This window comes from Amblyomma mixtum, chromosome 5, assembly GCF_055824585.1.
Source record: "Amblyomma mixtum isolate Tamu chromosome 5, ASM5582458v1, whole genome shotgun sequence".
Lineage (NCBI taxonomy): Eukaryota > Metazoa > Arthropoda > Arachnida > Ixodida > Ixodidae > Amblyomma > Amblyomma mixtum.
The window spans coordinates 169,877,320-169,897,551 of NC_143016.1; the positions used below are offsets into that span (position 1 = coordinate 169,877,320).

Here is a 20,232-nt window from a genome sequence, read left to right on the forward strand (position 1 = left end):
TTACACTATTTAATGAGACAGTACGTGTTATAGAGACCCGCCGACCACTACTGTGCTGCTCACAAATATCCCGAAACACTTTTAAAAAATAGGAAAAAAGTCCCGAAACTCTCTTGTTGTGCGATAAAAACCACCATGCATTTCCATTATCTCTAGACACTTTTCGGGCGCAAAAGTAAAATAGTTGACTTTTTGTAAATTTTATTGACACCAACTTTTGCACTCGTGTGTGAAATTCATAGGGCTGTCACATGACCACAGAAATTTCTTCCTCAAAGTTATAATGGGCAATTACTTTAGACGGCTCAATAAGGAGCCACACGTTTTACGGAAACTATCGGAAGGGGTCTAGAGCAAAAACATTCTTCGTTTTGCATGTGCGACCTTTTGGTTTCATCTAGGCTTTCCAATCCTGGATTTTTATCCAGGCTTCAGGCGGCACGACTTTTCATTTCAGCATGAATAAAGTCACTGTGAGTGAGTTGCTAGCTCCGTCATGTGTATTAGTTCTCTACTGTAATTGATTTTTGGCGCGCATATCACCTCTGTACGGTTGTGACGTGCTGACAGGGAGCCGTCTACTACCTTGCACATCGTCTTGTGACGTAATCTTTCAAGAAGGAAGAAAAAAAAAGAACCTCTGAAGATTGATTCTTACCATGCAAGGCGCCTAAGCACAGTGTCATGAGTTCCATACTAGGGACGAATGCTGATGCAATAACGCCCGCCCATATCAAAACGCTTCCGATTAGTCCAATCTCAAAGACAGTCAGGAAGCGCTGGAAAAGCGTCACGAGAAGACCTGGAAAGGAAGAAAGTGTAGTTGCATGTCAGATATATAGTGACCAGAGACAAAGAAGTCAATGCGGCTTGCAGAGCATTGACATGACGCTGGTCCCCCTCTTAGCGGCATGCTACGTGTTAGCATCACATGCAATGTTACCGAGCCTAGACTTCAAAATTTTGCGCTCGCAAAAATTCGCCATGCAAGAATGCTACATATGGTTAGAGGGAGAGCATGGTTGCATGAGAATAAGTTGCATAGGTCAAGAATCCTGCTATTACTGCAAGCGGAGTTTGTGTCATCGTTGTACCCTCAGATTAAAAAAGCAAACAGGAATTTATTTTCAGCGTAGCTTAACTTACTAAAGCATTGGCACACCAGAATAGGGGGATTTTGTCTTTAAATGTTACGTTCTCTAGCGGCTTATATAGTGGTTGCACAAGTAAATAGTGGCTCTTATTTTAGTGAACACATGCATCCGATTATAACGAGAGTGGAAATAAGGAAAGCATTATGAAATCATTGAGCAAAGAAAAATTGGTAGATGAGGATGAACTAATCAGAGATCTGTTGAATCACGCTCCGGACATTCTGTTACAGAAAATTGTTACCCGATTTACACCATGCCACTCTACTTTAAGCGCACGTCAAGCACTATAGAATGCTAACAGAATGTTAATCCTTGAAAAAGGGCAGCTGAAATGTACGAAAACTGTTAGACAAATCAGCTTAACGTTCGGTGCATACAAGCTAACAGCTAATAGGATTAGAGCACCCTTAGACTTTTGTGAACCACGGAAACACCCTGGTTTTCGCAGAAAATACTCAAATGGACAGAACAATACGAGCGTTAATAGATAGCGTTCAGAGATAACGAGAAAGCATTTGGTTCGGCCGAAACACTAGTAGTGAAGTACACGAAGAATAACCTGGGTAGAGCGGCTTATTAAATGTGTTAGAAAATTATGGATGTTGTTACGTGGCGGCAAGCCGAAAAATGAGGGGCGACGCACGATGGACAAGAGATGATTCACTGGCCGCTGGCCTAGCGCGAGCGCCCGCACCACTGCGAGCTTCGTCGTCTTCGTCACACTACCCGGTGCCACCGAGTATCGTCCCGATCGTAAATAGAAGACGTCGATAAAGATGCGCGTGAAATGTTTATTGGCTTAAAAGGAAGATACAACAGAGACGGCTAAGTGGTGTAGTGCTGGTCGCCACGATAAAAGAGATGAGCGAATGAGTCCTGGTCCACGCAACTTCCGAGCCACTAGTCGACGGGAGCCGACGATCTAAGCCCTTGAACGCGCCCTTGAACTCGCAGTCGACGCAAGGATGCCGACACAGCGCTTCTTCCTCTCTCCTCAACGTTCTGAATGCATTGGCTACTTATAGATTTGTGTAGAACTCTTCGGCTATTTTACTTTCTAATCCAATAGCTATAGACATTGCCCTCTTTTTTTTTCTTAGCGCATAGATCTGATTCTTACCGATGTCAAGTTTCATCTTCACTGCTTTTAGGCTACCTCCGTTCCTTAGAGCATGATATATTTTCTCCATATTAAACTTCCTTATGCCGGATATCTTGCATGCGCCTATTTACTAACCTTGATAGCTCTGCCAGTTCTGTTCTCTCCGTAAGGTTAGAGGCTTTCTTGCTTTGGCTTTTCTTGCACAGATTTTTCGTCTCCTGAGATAGCTTCCTGGTATCCTATAGAACCATCCTACCGCCTACTTCTACTGCGCACTCCATATTGATAGCTGTGAAATTATCCTTCACTCTTTGAACATAAAGGTCGCCTTCCTGAGTTAGTGCCGGATACCTGTTTTTAAGCTGTATCCTGAATTCCTCTATTTTTCCTCCTACCGCTAACTCGTTAATAGGCTTCCATTTCACAGTTTTATTGTTTTATATTCTGATCTGAGCTAATTCAAGACCTTACCATTCTGCGGTCGCTACAACGCAGCTTTTTGAGGACCTCCACATCCTGCATAATACCAGGGTGAGTGCATCGTATGAAGTCAATTCCATTTTTAACCTCACCACTTGGGCTCTTCCACGTCCAATTCCTGTTCTTTCATTTCCGGAAGAAGGCATTCATTGTCCATAAATTATTTCTCTCTGAAAATTCTACTGATAACTCCCCATTGCTACTCCTGTAGCCTAAGCCATAGTCGCCTACCACCAGGTCTCCGGCCTGCTTCTTGCCTGCCTTCGCATTGAAGTCACCCATTAGTACAAGGTATTGTGATTTTACTTTGTTCATTGCCGCTTCCCCGTCTTCATAGAAGCTTTCAATGGTCTGGCCAATGTGGCTGGATGTAAAGGTAAAGCCGGGTATCGCCGTGTGTGTAACATGACACCACCTGACTTTGGCAGGTGGTGTCCAAAGATTCACCTAGGAGGCATGTGGGCGAACTAGGTCACGTGACCTTGAGGCGTCATCCCAACCTGCCCACCGAATAGTGAGCGAACTGCCTGCCATGGAAGGTGGCAGAAAAAGTAATGATTGGTTGCTCGGGAAGATCAACATTGGCCGCATAAGGCCCACCGCTGGGAGCACCTTCAATTGCAGGGCAGTGGCGCATCGCATAACCGCAGCACCACTGCGCCAGGAGTTGTATCACGACCTTTTGCTGGGCTAGTTGGTGTGATATTGTGTTCAGGAAAGTAAAAACAGCGCTAAATTTTGCACAAACCAGAGCGCCCGTCATGTCCGTCTTTCTGTGTGGTTTGTGTAAAATTTAGCGCTCTTCTTACCTTCCTGAAGTTGTATCAGGACTCCCTGGGATCTGTGAATGTGAAGTATAGAACCACATTCCGCATATATGGTAATTAACGCACTATGCTATTGAGACATACTCTTAAGGCGGATCTTAAAAGTGTCCCCTTTTTTTTCGTAGAACACATCGTCCTGAGGCATGGCGCCCCGGCACTTATTAACAGGGACAGAAGTCCGCTTTCACCGCCAAACTCTCAGTGCCGCTTATGGGACTGAACACACTACTCACAGGAAAACTACTGCCGACCATGCCCAGACGAAACGACTGACCGAACATCTTAAAACGCTCGTCAACATGCTGTGTATGCACACTGACGTTGAGCATCAACCTTGAGACGATATCCAGCAGATACTGCTTGCCGTCACGTAACAATAATACTTTCGCGTACAACATGGCGCAAAAAGAAACCACGTGGAGGCCAGCCTTCTGTCTGCTGTATGGCCGCGAAGTATCGACAATGTTGGAAGCAATTCTGTCCCATGATGGCCACGACCTCGACGTTGGCGCCTAGGAGTTTACTGCTCGTGCGAAAAAAGCCCGACGACTTGCGAGGCTGCACATCCTCCACCAACAACACTCTGATCCCCTGTGTTACAACAGCAGCCACAGACTGGTGACCTAGGCACCGGACGAAAGAATGTGGGCGTTTCGACGTTGAGGTCATTCACAAAAAAATGCTGAAGTACCTCCGCCCCTACAGAGTTCTCTGTCAACTAAGCGACGTCACCCACCAAGTCCTTCCGAATGGGTTTTCCAGGACTACTCGCCATCAGCAAAGACCTCAGATCGTAAACGCCGTGCGGATTAAGCCTTTCTTCGCGAGACATTTAGTGGCTTAGCGCCGCGCGTTCCTCAATTCTGTTTTCTTTTTCTTCTCTGTATTTTTGTGTGCACGCATCGAGTCGATGCTTTTTCTAAAAATGCGGCGTACGTAACAATAGCCCCTCGGCGGGTGCTCGGCACGAAGCTCGTGCGCCACGCTAGTGGCTTGGTTGGTTGGTTTATGGGTTTTAACGTCCCAAAGCGACTAAGGCTGTGAGAGACGCCGTAGTGGAGGGCTCCGGAAATTTCGACCACCTGGGGTTCTTTAACGTGCTGTTAAGAGTGGACAACGTGGTCCTGAGAGCCGGGTGTGTCTCACCGCAAAGCAAGGGATATGACGAGGCCTGGCGCCGGCGGCAGAAGCATTGACGACGACGGACGGGGTTGTTGCACTCCAAATCACCGAACCTCCGAACCGATCGAAGGGCGCTGTGTCCCACGGACCTGGGAGAAATTACTGTCAGACGAGTGTCGTCGTTAGGCAAAGATGCGGCGACAGCTTGCCACAGCAGCGGCAACGGTGAAAGCAGAGATGCACAGCAGCACGGCGGAAGCAGCGGTATACGTTGGCCGAGTCGGCCTTCGGGTCACCGGACTGGATGATGCTACGCAAGGTCACGCTGAGCGAGGCTGCTAATTGAAAGACGCTGTGTCGAAGGGGTCTCGTGCTTCGGCCATCCGGCGGGGGTGTTCGAGAAGGTTAAACCACCTGCGAGGAGACTGCGGGATTCTGCTTTCCCACGGAGGCAACGCACAGAACACTTGCGGCAGTGGTCAAGGTGACGCATCTGTGTTTGATGACTGTCTTCCCCTTCTCATCCCCCAAGCTGTGAGAGAGCGAGAGAGCTTCAGCACCGCCCCGTGCCGGGGGTGGTACCGCCAGCGTCATCAATGGCCCATCCGATTGGACAACGTTATTCGAACCAAGTTCCCCAGTCAGGGATCTAGGGAACGCGAACCGTATTTAACGGGATGTTGTTGTGTGATCGGAGGATTTGCATTGCATTGCATTCGATTCGATTCTCATCTGTAAATATGTAGAATAAAACCCTTCTGTACAGTTTCCTCGATAACGCAGTCCGACATCGTCATTCGGAGCCGGTACCTGCGAGGCTAAACGAGTTAGTCATCTCCAGGACCCCTCCGTCTTCAACTCTGGTTCCAGCGGTGGGATAGAAGCCCCATCTTTAACACTGGTTCCAGCGGTGGGTTGTGTGGCCCCGTTCTAACACTGGTGGCAGCGGTGGGATAGAAGCCCCATCTTTAACACTGGTTCCAGCGGTGGGTTGTGTGGCCCCGTTCTAACACTGGTGGCAGCGGTGGGATGGACCGTGCGACGTCGTACTTTCTCCACGGGTGAGCGTTTTGGCTTTTGCTAAGGGATTCACCAGGCTGTAAGATTCAGAGAATAATCTTGACTGGGAATCAGGGCTTTGTCGTTTGAGAGGGGTTATTCTCAAGGCATTGTGGAGTTAGCAGAGCCAAAGCGGAGAAGGCGTTGTCATGGAACTAATGGAATTGTGGAGGTCGGACTTGCTGTTGATATGCGAGGAACTGTCTTTTGAAGTGCCGAGCAAAATAACCAAAATTGAACTGTGCGAATTCATTCATGAACAGGTCAAGAATAACGATCAGCTGCTGGTAGATACGTGGAATTTGGTACAGGGGGAAAAAGCGCGCACAGAGGAAAAAGCGCGTAAAGAGGAAGCTGATCGAGAGTGGGAAAAAGAGAAGGAACGGCAACGGCAACAGTGGAGGGTTGAAATTTAAACAAGGAAACTAAAGATATTAGAACTTCAAAACGAAATACGAAGAAAGGGCGGTAGTGTGAGAGCCGGAACTCCTGAAAGAGCAAGCGATGCTTATGAAATAGGTCCGCAGGCAAGACCCGCAAAGTCTGTGACCGTAGCCGCGTTGGTAAATCGCGACACCACGAGGGAAGTGGCAGAGAACGCGTTCAACCGGTGCGGTGGTCCAAGGGAAGCCGCAGAATCCGAGACCGTGTCCGGAGAAGTTGGACGTAATGCTAAGAGAGAGCATTCCGAGATAGCGTCTAAACTACACGAGTGCGAGGATTCTCCTCCAGGTGAGGCAGGAGTGGCAACGGACAACTTTGTCGGGACTGTTACGAGCGCGACCCTTTCAGTAGAGACGATACAGGCGTCAAACCGGCAGGACCGCGAAAAGGGAGGTTTACCTATCGGGAAAGGTTTCGAAATTGAAACAGCGGAAACCCCTTTTGAGAGTAACAACCGCGGTAAGATCGAGTTGAGATGTCACAGTGGCTTCAGTGACAAAGGCTCGGGAGAGGCTACCTTGGCAAAGCTGGCGCAAGAAGAATGCGAGGCTGCCGAACATAAAGATAGAAGTAAGAGCCAGACTTCTAGACAAAGAGAGAATGGCGCGCAGAGCGACAGCCAGGCGGGCTCAGTTATAGCTGAGCACTGCAGTAGAGAGAATGGTGCGCAGCGCGACAGCCAGGCAGGCTCAATTGTAGCTGAGCACTGCAATGCAGAGAATGGCGCGCAGAGCGACAGGCAAGCTGGAGAGGACAACCCCCAAAGGAATGAGCTAGGGATCTCAGGGGCAGATTCATGTCCGTCTGTCAGCTGCGTGGAGCTGGCACTCTGCTGCGAAGGCACAGAGGCCAGGTTGGAATTTAAGAAAAATTTCCAAAGTGCGACTGAGAAACTAGAGAGAGCTAGTTGCGATCAGGAGACGCACGCGGCACAGTCTAGGCGCAGAAAAAGGAAAATGGCAAGAACCAAGAGGAAACGGATCAAATTCAAAGCCCTAAATTTGGTTGCGCAGACAGGGGCGAAAGAAAGAAATGCGGTGGAAGGAAAGGCGAAGCCTTCCCGCGTTGCGCCTCGTAAACTTACGCTTGCAGTTACTGGTCAGGCGGCACGCGAGTCAAAGGCTGACCGCAGTAAAGAAAAGGGGAGAGCACGTCTTCCAAGCAAAACAGGCGCAAAGTGCTTCAAGGGGCATCGGCCTGTAAGAAAGAATAGACCGCGCCGTCCGGACAAACAGCCAGTTAGGAAAAAGGCAAAGCGGCCCAAGAGATCAGAAGGCGCAAGGTTGCGCGGTACTCAGCGCATGCGAACGCAGGCGTCGAACAACCGAGACGACACATGCAGGCGTGTTCGGCGGGCGCACTTGAAAAGGAATCGTCCTTCACTTTTGGCCCCGCATTCTAAGAAGCGCGCATGGCGAATGAGTAGCCGAGCTTCCTGCTTGGGGCGAGAGAAAGAGGCAACTTCTCGCGCTGGTCACTGCTCGTTGTCCAGAGCCAGAGTCGGTTATCGACATTGTAGGCGCGACCAAGGTTTTCGGAGAGCCTCGACGGGGCGCGGAAACGACAGAGAGAGTCGGGGATCGTTTTTTTCTGCAGCCTTTTGTCACGAGTTGACCGCAGTACAATCAGTCAAAGCGCGACCCCGGCGGGCGCGTCTGAAAGACTAATCCTTTCAACTCGGCGGCGGGGAGTCAGCTTTCCCCCCCGCGTGGCGATTCGAAGTAGCTGTTTCTTTTTTTTATTCCTCTTTTTTTTTTCCTGTGTGTGTTTATGAAATCAGGCAGGGAAGGGCTACTTTTTGAGTTAAAACGAGTTGATCGGAGGTTAGTTTTTTTTTCCTTACCTTAGACAAGGGCTATGGCGTCACTGAGTTAGAAAGGCTAGGGCGTCACTGAGTTAGAAAGGCCAGGGCGTCACTGAGTTAGAAATCACAGGTGTCGATTTCCCATGCTACCAAGAGATAACGGCACTCACAGGAGTGCAGCTCGCGTAGAACTACGCTTAGAGTCGCGTAGACGGAGATTTGATCCCTTAATTGTCTCACATCTTACCAAAGGGAGCCTCACTGACATACACTGAAATGACCGAAGAGAAAACTCGTCTGGGGGAAGCGCTCGTGTCCAGACCTTTGCTTCAGATCACTTACTATGGTAAAGAGTTTTTAGTCCAGTGTGACGTCAATGATAGAGGACTGGGTGCTATTTTAATTAAGTCAAGTTGGCGAAGGCCACGAAGAGCACCATGTTCAGTACGTCAGCCGCAGGCTGACATGTAGAAAAGCGTTAATCGCTTTAGACAAAGAGCGCGCGTTTGGTTTAGGCGGCACAGATGTTGTCGGGTTACCAGAGTTACTTGAACGGCGCAAAGTTCATATTTGAGACTGACCATCGTCTCAAACATGATTATGACAGTTTTGTCCCCCCAAAAATGGTCGCTTGCTTAGACGGAGTCCTGCTCTCCAAAAACAATTTCTCGATGCGTTTCAGGAACGGAAAACCGCACGGAAATGCTGATGGATTCAGCCGATTGTTGTAGACAGGAGTACTTGGTAGGACCACCTACTGTGTGTGGGTTTTTGTTTTTAACCTTGGTCCAAGCAGTCCGTCTTTGGCGATTTCAAAGGGGATATTTTGCGCTTTCTCGGCACCAAAATTACGCCAAAATTCAATCATGTTTTAGTAAACATTTATTGTCATTGTAAGAAAGCCTGGTGGGTCTTTGGCAAATTCCGAGCGCTTGCTTGTGGGTCAGTGCCCTGTCTCGTGGAACAGTCCACTGATGCCATTCTTTGTTGAATGTTCGAGCTTGGATGCCATTTCTGGAAACCAGCCCTTCCACCCGACTCCGGCCTCATCTCTTCCTGCCCAGCGGTCGTGAACGCTGGCCATTCGAGATATTTCGGGCCGCGGACGAGCTGTTAAGAGTGGACAACGTGGTCCTGAGAGCCGGGTGTGTCTCATCGCAAAGCAAGGGATATGACGAGGCCTGGCGCCGGCGGCAGAAGCATTGACGACGACGGACGGGGTTGTTGCACTCCAAATCACCGAACCTCCGAACCGATCGAAGGGCGCTGTGTCCCACGGACCTGGGAGAAATTACTGTCAGACGAGTGTCGTCGTTAGGCAAAGATGCGGCGACAGCTTGCCACAGCAGCGGCAACGGTGAAAGCAGAGATGCACAGCAGCACGGCGGAAGCAGCGGTATACGTTGGCCGAGTCGGCCTTCGGGTCACCGGACTGGATGATGCTACGCAAGGTCACGCTGAGCGAGGCTGCTAATTGAAAGACGCTGTGTCGAAGGGGTCTCGTGCTTCGGCCATCCGGCGGGGGTGTTCGAGAAGGTTAAACCACCTGCGAGGAGACTGCGGGATTCTGCTTTCCCACGGAGGCAACGCACAGAACACTTGCGGCAGTGGTCAAGGTGACGCATCTGTGTTTGATGACTGTCTTCCCCTTCTCATCCCCCAAGCTGTGAGAGAGCGAGAGAGCTTCAGCACCGCCCCGTGCCGGGGGTGGTACCGCCAGCGTCATCAATGGCCCATCCGATTGGACAACGTTATTCGAACCAAGTTCCCCAGTCAGGGATCTAGGGAACGCGAACCGTATTTAACGGGATGTTGTTGTGTGATCGGAGGATTTGCATTGCATTGCATTCGATTCGATTCTCATCTGTAAATATGTAGAATAAAACCCTTCTGTACAGTTTCCTCGATAACGCAGTCCGACATCGTCATTCGGAGCCGGTACCTGCGAGGCTAAACGAGTTAGTCATCTCCAGGACCCCTCCGTCTTCAACTCTGGTTCCAGCGGTGGGATAGAAGCCCCATCTTTAACACTGGTTCCAGCGGTGGGTTGTGTGGCCCCGTTCTAACAGTGTACTGACATCGCGCAGTTGGCGAAGAAACTGGCGTTCCACTCCGGCTGCCTCCCGCTGCTGTTGCCGCATCCATTATTTATCGGTGTTGCTTCTTTGAGGCCTGAGGTTTCAGTTCCCAATGCGAACTGCAACAGGGCAATATAGATCTCGCCATATGAGGGGGCATATGCGCAACATGACTCGACTTTATTCCTATGCTAAACTGGTATATTTTTTGTCATGCTAGTATAAGCTACCTTTTTGGACGTTGAGTTCACCTTCGATTTAAGCCTGATTGAATTTGGTTCAAGTTGGTGCATTTAAGTCCAAGTGGATTTCGCAATTAAGGGCATTGTTTTGCAATGGCAATAATCGGCTATTATTTATTTATTATTTATTTATTTACAGAATACTGCAGGCCCTTCTGGGCCCTAGCAGGAGGGGCAATACAGTGCAAAATGAACATACAAAATAAAACACTGAAAGAAAATTCGAAACACAAAGCAAATAAGTTAGATGGCGTCAATCTTCTATTTCTTCAATGGAGTCAATGTCACATAGTGCTGTTAAAGGTAAAGCATTCCATTCAGTTACGGTGCGGGGGAAGAAGGAGTATTTAAATAGGTTAGTTCTGGCGGTGAATGGAGTTAGTGAATCAGAGTGGCGATGTCTTGTTGGTCGTGGAGCGGAAAATGGCTTGACGTAGGGATCCGGGCACATTGACAACTTGTTATGTTTGAGAAGGAAAAGAAATTTTAATCTGAGTATTTTACGTCTTACCTGCAATGTTTGAATTCGGTTTGCTCGCATTATGGCAGTAGGTGAGTCGGTTGAACGGTATTTTGAAAAGATGAATCGAATGGCCTTGCGCTGGATCATTTCAAGCGCTTGAATGTTAGTTTTAGTAAATGGGTCCCAGACAATGCAAGCGTATTCTAACTTGGGTCTGATTAATGATGAATAGGCTAAAAATTTCAAGTCCGCAGGAGCATTCTTCAGTTTGTGCTTGAGGACACAAAGTTTACGAAACCCTGATGCGCATACGTTACTTATGTGTTTGTTCCAGCTTAGATTATTAGTTATCGTCACGCCAAGATATTTATATTCAGTTACCTCCGAAAGTGGAATTGATGGAAGAGCGTAAGGGTATAAAAGGCTGTTTTTTTTCTTGGTTAACCTCATAAATACGGTTTTCTGAGCGTTAAGTTTCATGTCCCACTGGTTGCACCAATCCAGAATATTGTTTAGGTTTAAATTGAGTAATAGTTGGTCTTCACGACATGTAATTACATTAAACAAAACACAGTCATCTGCAAACAGCCGGATTTGAACGGGATGAGTAAGTACTTTTACAATGTCATTCACATATATTAAAAATAACAGGGGACCGAGGACACTTCCTTGGGGAACACCAGAAGAGACAGGCAGGCTGTGTGAATAATGGTCGTCAATACTAACAAACTGCTGTCGGTTAGATAAGTAGGCTGAAACCCAGTTAACTCTAAAGTTAGGAAGACCAACTTGTTTAAGCTTGTCAATTAATTTAAAATGGGAGACGAGGTCAAATGCTTTACTAAAATCCATGAAAATAATATCAGCCTGGCCGGTTTTATCAAGTACAGATGCGAAACTATGAACAACCGATGTTAGTTGCGTTACAGTAGAATAGCCCTTCCTAAACCCGTGTTGAACGTTAGAAAGGATATTGTTATCGTCAAGAAAACCGATGATGAACTTGGTTATTATGTGTTCTAGTAATTTGCAACGGGTTGAAGTGAGAGAGATGGGACGATAATTTGATATCAGTGATGCGTCCCCTTTCTTTAGAACAGGAACAACACGTGCAGTTTTCCACTCTGAAGGAATCACAGCTGATGACAAAGATGCGCGAAAAATAACAACCAGAAACTCGGAAAGCTTTTCGGCATACCGGCGCAAGAAAGCGTTCGGAATTTTATCAGGGCCTGGCGACGCTTTAGTTTTCAGGCTTAGGAGCAATTCAACAATGCCAGGTCTTGATATCGTAACAAAAGGCATAGTACAGGCCGTTTCAAAAGGACCGTGTTCACCACTTGCATTAGCAAAGACACTGTGGAAGTAGCGGTTAAATTGCGTAGCAATATCGTTTTTATCTGTGATAGGCTTGCCGTCGTGCATTATTCGGTCAATAGGTTTTTTCTTTTGACATAAGTGGTTCCAAAATTTTTCAGGTGAAGTTAGAATGAAATTAGGCAGTCTGTATTCAAAGTAATGGCGTTTAGCGGTCCTCACAGCTGCATTAAGGGATAGTTGAAAAGACTGAATAATGGAACGACTGGCGCCTCCACGTTTCAAACGTTTCACTTTTCTTTTCAATTGCAGGACTTCACGTGTGATCCAGGGAGAGGCTTTGCGTGATTTTATTATTTTATTAGGGACAAAGTTTTCAAGGCAGTGAGTGCATAGTGTTTTAAATTTATTCCATAGCTCATCAGCATTACTGCCTCGGAAACTGCTGAGGCAAAAATCTAAATAATCCAACACGCTCTCATCTTTCGCACGCGAGAAGTCCTTTACATAGCAGACTTTGGCCACAGGCTTTTTGCAAACAATATGGACTGGGAAAGAACAATGGACCAAATCATGATCGCAAATTCCCTGCTCAATTGAAACATGGTAGTCACTAATAGATCGGCTTACAAAGATAAGGTCAAGTACAGAAGAAGTACAACCTTGTACACGTGTTGGCTGCCTCACTACTTGCTGCAAGTCATGTCTCAACATAATATTAAATATGTGCTCTTCATGAGCAGCATGATCGGGATTAAGAAAGGGCTTGTCCCAGTTAATTGATGGAAGGTTTAAATCACCAATTAATAAGATTCTGTCATGGTGAAAATCATTCATGAAATCAGACAGTTCACGTAGAAACTGCGGGGGGGAATTGGGAGCTCTATAAACTGCAATTACTAGAAAGGACCGTCCCAAACAAGAAAGTTTTAACGCGAGGCTTTCATGGTTTTCAATTTGAGTTAGGAAAGAAGTGTCGATGCCATGTTTTACGAGTACGGCAACACCACCTCCTCTGGTAGATCTGTCCCGACGGAACACCCGGTAAAGGGGAGGGAAAACATCTTCATCATCAATTCCTTCGTGCAACCAAGTCTCTGTGATTACAACAATGTGTGGCTGATACCCTAGAATTATGGATTCAAGATGATCGCTTTTATTTACCACGCTGCGCGCATTTATGTTAAGAAGCTTGAGTTCCTTGACAAGCGGTGATGCGAGTCACTCTTTACTCGGCTCATTTCGTATCTTGATTCTGCAATTGTTGGCCTCATCCCACGCGAAAATTTGCCCGTCCATTTTTAGTTTATCATGCACCAGAATAGGCTTCTTGCCTTGATCCCTATCAATTTTTGTACTATCCCATAAAAGTTTTCTTATTCTGAGCGTGTCACGTGAATAGTCATTTTGTACCGAATATTTGGTTCTTTAAGCTTACGGACATTCCGCATTACTTCTTGTTTTTCATTAAAGTCCTGGAAGAACAATATGACGGGTCGCTTTTTCCCGGCTTTGCCAATACGGTGGATTCTGGCGACTGAGTTGCATGTCACACCAAGCTTCTCTTGAAAAACCTCAGAAATAACTTTCTCCCTAAGGACAGATTCTGTTTCATCGCTGTCTTCTTCTACCCCAAACACAACTAAGTTGGAACGCCTACTTCTGTCCTCCAAGTCAATAATTTTTTCGCGTAGGAAGGTGACTGTTCTTTCCAGGTTTTCTACACGCGCTGATTGGTCTTTTAATAGATACAGCTGTTGAGTGAATTCGCACAATATTTTTTCCATCTTTGCGTATATTGCCATCTTTGCGTAATATTTTGCCTTATTGTGGTCGTATAATATTTGAATTGGCTTTAAAAAAGTTCTTCAGGGTTTAAACGTCATCATCATCATCATCAACCTGATTACACCCACTGCAGGGCAAAGGCCTCTCCCATGTCTCTCCAATTTACCCTGTCTTTCGCCAGCCGCGGCCACCATATACCCGCAAATTTCTTAATCTCATCCGCCCACCTAATTTTCTGCCGCCTCCTGCTACGCTTGCCTTCTCTTGGAATCCACTCCGTTACCCTTAAGGGCCAGCGGTTATCTTGCCTTCGCATTACATGCCCTGCCCAAGTCCACTTCTTCCTTTTGATTTCAACTAGGATATCATTAACGCGCGTTTGTTCTCTCGCCCACTTCGCCCACTTCCGATCTCTTAACGTTACACCTATCATTTTTCTTTCCATAGCTCGCTGCGTTGTCCTTAAGCTAAACCCTCTTTGTTAGCCTCCACGTTTCTGCCCCATAGGTGAGTACCGGTAAGATACACCTGTTGTATACTTTTCTCTTGACGGATATTGGTAAACTGCCATTCATTATTTTAGAGAACCTGCCATATGCACTCAACCTCATTCTTATTCTTCCAGCTATCTCCCTCTTATGATCTGGATCAGCGGTCACTACCTGCCCTAAGTCGATGTATTCCCTTACCACTTCCAGCACATCGCTACCAACTGCGAACTACTGTTCGCTTGCGAGACTTTTGAAAACACTTTTTGGTCTTTTGCATGTCAACTTTTTGACCGACCTCTTCGCTATGAATAACTCATTGATCATGCTTTGGAGTTCATCGCCTGAGTGACAAAGCAAGGCAATGTCATCAGCGAATCGCAAATTACTTACGTATTCTGTCTTTAACTCCTATCCCCAACAGCCGCCGCGGTGGCTCAGCGGTTATGGTGCTCGGCTGCTGACCCGAAAGACGCGGGTTCGATCCCGGCCGCGGCGGTTGAATTTCTTTGGAGGAGAAATTCTAGAGGCCCGTGTACTGTGCGATGTCAGTGCATGTTAAAGAGCCCCAGGTGGTCGAAATTTCCGGAGCCCTCCCCTACGGCGTCTCTCATAGCCTTAGTTGCTTTGGGACGTTAAACCCCATAAACCAAACCAACCATCCTATCCCCAACGCCTCCCAATCTAGACCTCGAGAAACCTCTCGCAAACCGGCCGTGGATAGCATTGGTGAAAAAGTGTCTCCCTACCTGACACCCTTTCTTATTGGAAGTTTATTGCTTAATTTTGGAGGACTATGATAGCAGTGCAAATGCTATAAATGTCTTCCGTTTTTTTTTTTACAATATCCTTGTACACCCTAATTCCGCAACACCTGCATGACCGCAGCCATTTTTGTTCAGTGCAATACAAAACTGCTATAAGACGACAAACCATGTCATGGCCCCTTTAAATAACCCTTACACGGTCTTAAATCATAGATTACCTGTACAAAGCAGACGTACAATAACCCGGCTTTGGCGGTTCTGTCACCGTTGTCCCACGTTGCCAGCTGAGAGCCAAGCGGCAGCGTCGGTCCTTTTAACACACTTCCGAGTTAAGTTAATTACGAGTGAAAGATGCTGAAGAACTGTGATTATAGTCACTGTCTGTGCTTCTGTTACTTGTTCTGAATGAAACTGTCCGTTCGTTTCGACATTATTTGTTGTACATCGTTATTTGGAAGCGAAGCACAGAATGCATTGGCACTGAAAGTGAGGGATCACAGGGGCGCGTAAAATACTTCGCGAGGCTCGTACCTGAGAAAGCCGTTGCCGCTCCCATGGTTGTGGATGGCCAGGAGGCGGCTTGCCGGTTTACACCGAACGCCTCCATGAAGTACACGTAGAACAAACCCGATGTGGAGAACACAGCCGTGCAGAACAGCAACGCCGCACATCCGATGAGAGCGACGTGCCAGTGTGCGTTCTCTTCGTCCGGAGTATGGTGCCGCTGGCTGTGGCCCTGCTCCTTGTCAAGCTTAACGGCTTCGGGTGGAGGTAGTGAAGCACAGTCTGAATTCAGTTCATGTGCGACCCGTCTCTCACATTCGCATATAAGGCCAGTCACTGCGGTTAGTTGCTACTCGCCGCATACTCATTCACAGTGGCACCCCGAGAAGACGTTTCCATTCTCCTATCTCGCACCGACCTCGTAATTTGCTGGTTAGTACCCTTTATTGGCACGCATTTATTTCGTCTTTCTTCTCTGAAATGAGCATTCAAGATGCTCTAGATATTTCAGCAGTGCTAATCGCTGCTGTCGGATATCTATAAAAGCAAAATCATTCAAAGATTACCATTATTGTGAGCAGATTCTAACCATTGCTAGTACACTACTAACATGGCACGGAGTAAGCGTCTAACTGATGACGCGTGTTATATAAATAGGAGAGATTAAGTGCAATAGCACAGCAGCGAGTAGGGCAATGCATTGGCTGCGCAGCATAGCATGAGATAATTGCATTATTCTGGAATGACAGAAAAAAGCTGGACAAACTTTGCACCGCTTCTTCTATACATCCGACTGTGGCATCGACAACAACCTACTTGGTTCGTCGAACATATTACTTTTAAATGTTGTTTTATCACGCGCCTTCCGCCCTTGTATTCTCAATCATTTAGAAACAAAAACTATACTTCAGTTTATTAATTATAAAAGCCCGTCTGAACCGTTCTGCAGAGGAGCAAGAATTCTCAGTGTCTTCTGCAATATGCCCAACGTACCCCCTCCCGTCCCTCAGTGCATGGACTTCCCAGGAGTAGGAACAGTGATTCACTGTCTCCAGACTCCAGACCATTCAAGAAGAATTAAACATTAAAGCCCTGCATTGCGCAATTTTTCCCCGAGCACGAGTGATTACAGCCACCATGGTATTATGTTAATTTTGTCCAGAAACGGAGACATTCCAATGTTATCACTACTGTCGTGAAAAAAAAAGCGTATACCTGTTTCAGCGCTACCGCTTCTACTCCCTGCTGTTGATAGCGATGCAAGCGACTCCATCTTCAGATGGGTAACCGAGTGAGCACCTTAGCTATAGGACCGAAATAAACTCGCGATTCGCGATTCCAGCATCAGCGATGCCACTAGCTACAGCTGTGGAATGGAAATGTCGCTGAACTTGTGGCGCCGACGGAAGTCATGTCTGCTCTGTAGCGATGCAGGAAATTGCAGAGCCAGCTTTACTCGACGCACAGCAGAGCAGAAGCTTCCGGTGAACCTGATGACGGCGAAAGCTCAGTGGAACTGGGCATGTTTGTAAGGCACTAGACTTAGACTTGGGTCATTAGGTGAAAATCTGCTATCAAGTAAACAAACGCTTTGGCAAACAGGTATTTGCCGGCAAAGGTAGAATGCGGCTACACGAACTGAGAAATCGGGCTCCGTCACTATTTTACAAATGTGTGCACCAAAAGGCACTCAAGTAAACAACCAGATGTGGAGGCAAGCGACACGTTTCGCGTGTTAGATGCGCACTGAAATATTTAAGAACTCCCCTAGCTCAGCTCCACCTCGAACAGCAAACGCCACTTCAAAGGCGTCGTCGTGTAATTATGGTCACTGTCTCAGTTTCGTAACCTAATCAACATCTAACTTTCTAAAAGTAGCTGGTTTAATTTTTGATAAAGAGAGAAGTACTTGATATGAAATATGTTGAGGGGGGAGGGGGGGGGGGACTGACACGAAGTCATGAACGGGAGAAAGAATAATTCTTAGCTTCCTACTGAATAAGCACTCCGAATCTAATCTTTTTTAATGCATGGCCTCAGTCTCCAAGTGCAGTTAGACACTCTTTGCTACAAACTGCGCACTAGCGCGTTCTGTGTTTGCACCACGGTTGGCCTGATGACATCTACACGCCGACTGCTACTGCCGTCAACGATGTTCGAGTTTTCAACGTTACTCATCTGAAAACTTCATCCCAACTGTCATGCAGAGACAATACCAGCTTTTTTGAGTGGCGCCAACAGTTAGCAATCTTCCATTCAGCACAGAAGGAAAAGAATTAAATGGATGCCAGACGCATGGTGGTATGGATGATCAGCTCTACTGTTCCCTTTGTTCTTTTAAAACTACGGAATTTTCCTTGAACTCTGCGGTCACGCTTGATTATGCGATGGTTGTGTTTCTGGTTGGATTTAAGTACCTTGTCGTGTGGCACCCGGGCCCTGGACCGAGAGCGTTTCTCCGCTAGTCGACCCGCCGCGCCTTTGGCGATCTGAAGTTCCTGAAAACCCACCGCGGTGGCTCAGTGGTTACGGCGCTCGTCTGCTGGCCCGAAAGACGCGGGTTCGATCCCGGCCGCGAAGGCTGAATTTCGATGGAGTCGAAATTCTAGAGGTCCATGTACTGTGCGTTCAGTGCACGTTAAAGAACCCCAGGTGGTTGAAACTTCCGGAGTCCTTCACTACGGCGTCCCTCATAGCCTGAGTCACTTTGGGACGTTAAACCCCAATAAACCAAACCAAACCAAGTTCCTGAAACGTGCAGCTTCCAGAGCACGACGCACCGCATTGGATACATCCATTGATCTTCCGCGATCCCACTGATGTGCCACGTCACCGCTCGCTGCTTTATCAAAAATGCTGCGCTGCTTCGAAACATGGCGCGAAGTATGCGGCCCATCCAGTGATTTAAAAATGTTATCCCGAGCATAGATTTTAAACGTGTCTGGGAAAGTAAATTTACAAGATTAGAATTTCATTACTGCTATTTGCGCGTGTGCTGCCGTACAGCACGAGCATGACGGTCTTTGAGTCTATGTACTAGCAATTTTGCACAATTGAGAGAGTGCGCCTCAAATGAACCGACATCGCGGCGATTCGGAGCATTCTTTGTATAGGTTGCCTTCGTAGAACCGCGCACATCTTGAACTTTCTCGACAAACTCGCACTTGATTGGGCACAGCGGCGGCCCCGTGTGAACGGGACAGTCTCTTTTATTGAGGCTGCAAAGAAATAAACGCAAGAAAAAGAAGAAATCACTCCCTGCCTTTTAAAAACATCCGGCTTGATGCGCAGTTCTAGCCGATCGACCCACTCTTAGGAAAAAAATTAAAATCAATCTCATCGGCGATGAAGTCACTTCTACGACAGGAAAACTGTTTAACTAGAAGCCAAATGTTTCGCGTTTAGCACTACTGGTAAACAACATCCGATTATTATCATGCAGCTTGCGCAGAACGCAACCGAGAAAAGAATGCAACACTGTCGCTTCAGGTTTAACTGTTCAAGCTGCGCCCTAGTGACTTTTTACTGCTCAAACTTTGTTACCTCGAGGTACTTTAAATATGAGCTTACATTTATCATCATGTTTAAAGGTTAAAACCGCAAATCATGAGGGCGCCTTTTATTGGCGGAATGCTTTCAAGGGCAACTCACTGGAGAATCACAGAGGTCGCAGCGTCAGGAGACGACGAAAACCGAGACGCCAAGAACTAAAAGAAAAGAAATTAAAGAGAAATCGGTGTGCGTGGTCAGTTGGTGCCGTTCGTAACGGCGACCGCTCGCGCATTTTCGTTGCGCGCGTTCCGTTGTGTGCGTGTTCCGTTGTATGTAAGGCTCTAATAATATAATTATTTTCTGCAGAGTTCATTCGATTCCCACCATCCGCCCGTCTATATGACTAATTTTAGTAACAGTGAGGGCATAGGGCCATAATGAGGAGGAAAAAAGAATAAGAGTTCAGCGAATTTTCAATAATAAGCCCCCTCACTCTCTGGATAACAAAGTACAGTATCATCATAAATGTATGTGGTAATAAGACCTTTCATTATATAAAGTCACGCGCTAAACTGTGCGCTTGAAAATTGTCCGTTAGTCATGTCTGCTCAGCGATGTTTGCTAGCAAGCAGCGCCTCGCATTTGCATAAGCCTTTCAAGATTAGGCAAATAAAAATTTATAAATGGCGGCTCAGCGCTTGACAACATGCTGTCAAGGTCCTCTACGAGTTCCACTACAGGGTGGATCCTACCTGCTTCCATGCTCTTCGTGTGAACCTCGCACCCGAAAACTGTCATACAGTGACAGTTTATGGCTCTTTTATGTTGTCATCTTCGATTACTTGGTGTCAACGGGTTCCTAGTATAGATTTCCCACTGAAAAGATAAAAAAACGGTTGCATGTTCCGGTGCTTAACCAGTTACGCAAAAGAGCAAATGGAGTGGCCTAGAGCGCCGATCCTTAGTTGTCTAGTTTACGGCGCTGTCGCAATGCGGCGTCGATTTTCTGAAAATTACTAATCGGTCAGTAAAGATTTACTCCGCAAATGAAGCTCTCTGCCCATAACAACGCGCGCTGTCACACTAGGCGACATATCATAA

The 20,232-nt window shown here is 47.0% G+C and overlaps 1 protein-coding gene across 1 annotated transcript in view; it reads right to left on the bottom strand.

Moving 5' to 3' along the window:
- Positions 1-16,912, bottom strand: part of LOC149344658 (uncharacterized) — a 28,527-nt gene extending 11,615 nt beyond the window's left edge. Inside the window, exons 1-3 of the mRNA XM_089547274.1 lie at positions 16,855-16,912; positions 15,667-15,894; positions 659-802 (exon numbers count right to left, since the gene is read on the bottom strand). Coding sequence (XP_089403400.1) covers positions 659-802; positions 15,667-15,894; positions 16,855-16,912 — 430 coding nt within the window. The remainder of the gene's footprint in view (positions 1-658; positions 803-15,666; positions 15,895-16,854) is intronic.
- Positions 16,913-20,232: the final 3,320 nt, after the last annotated feature.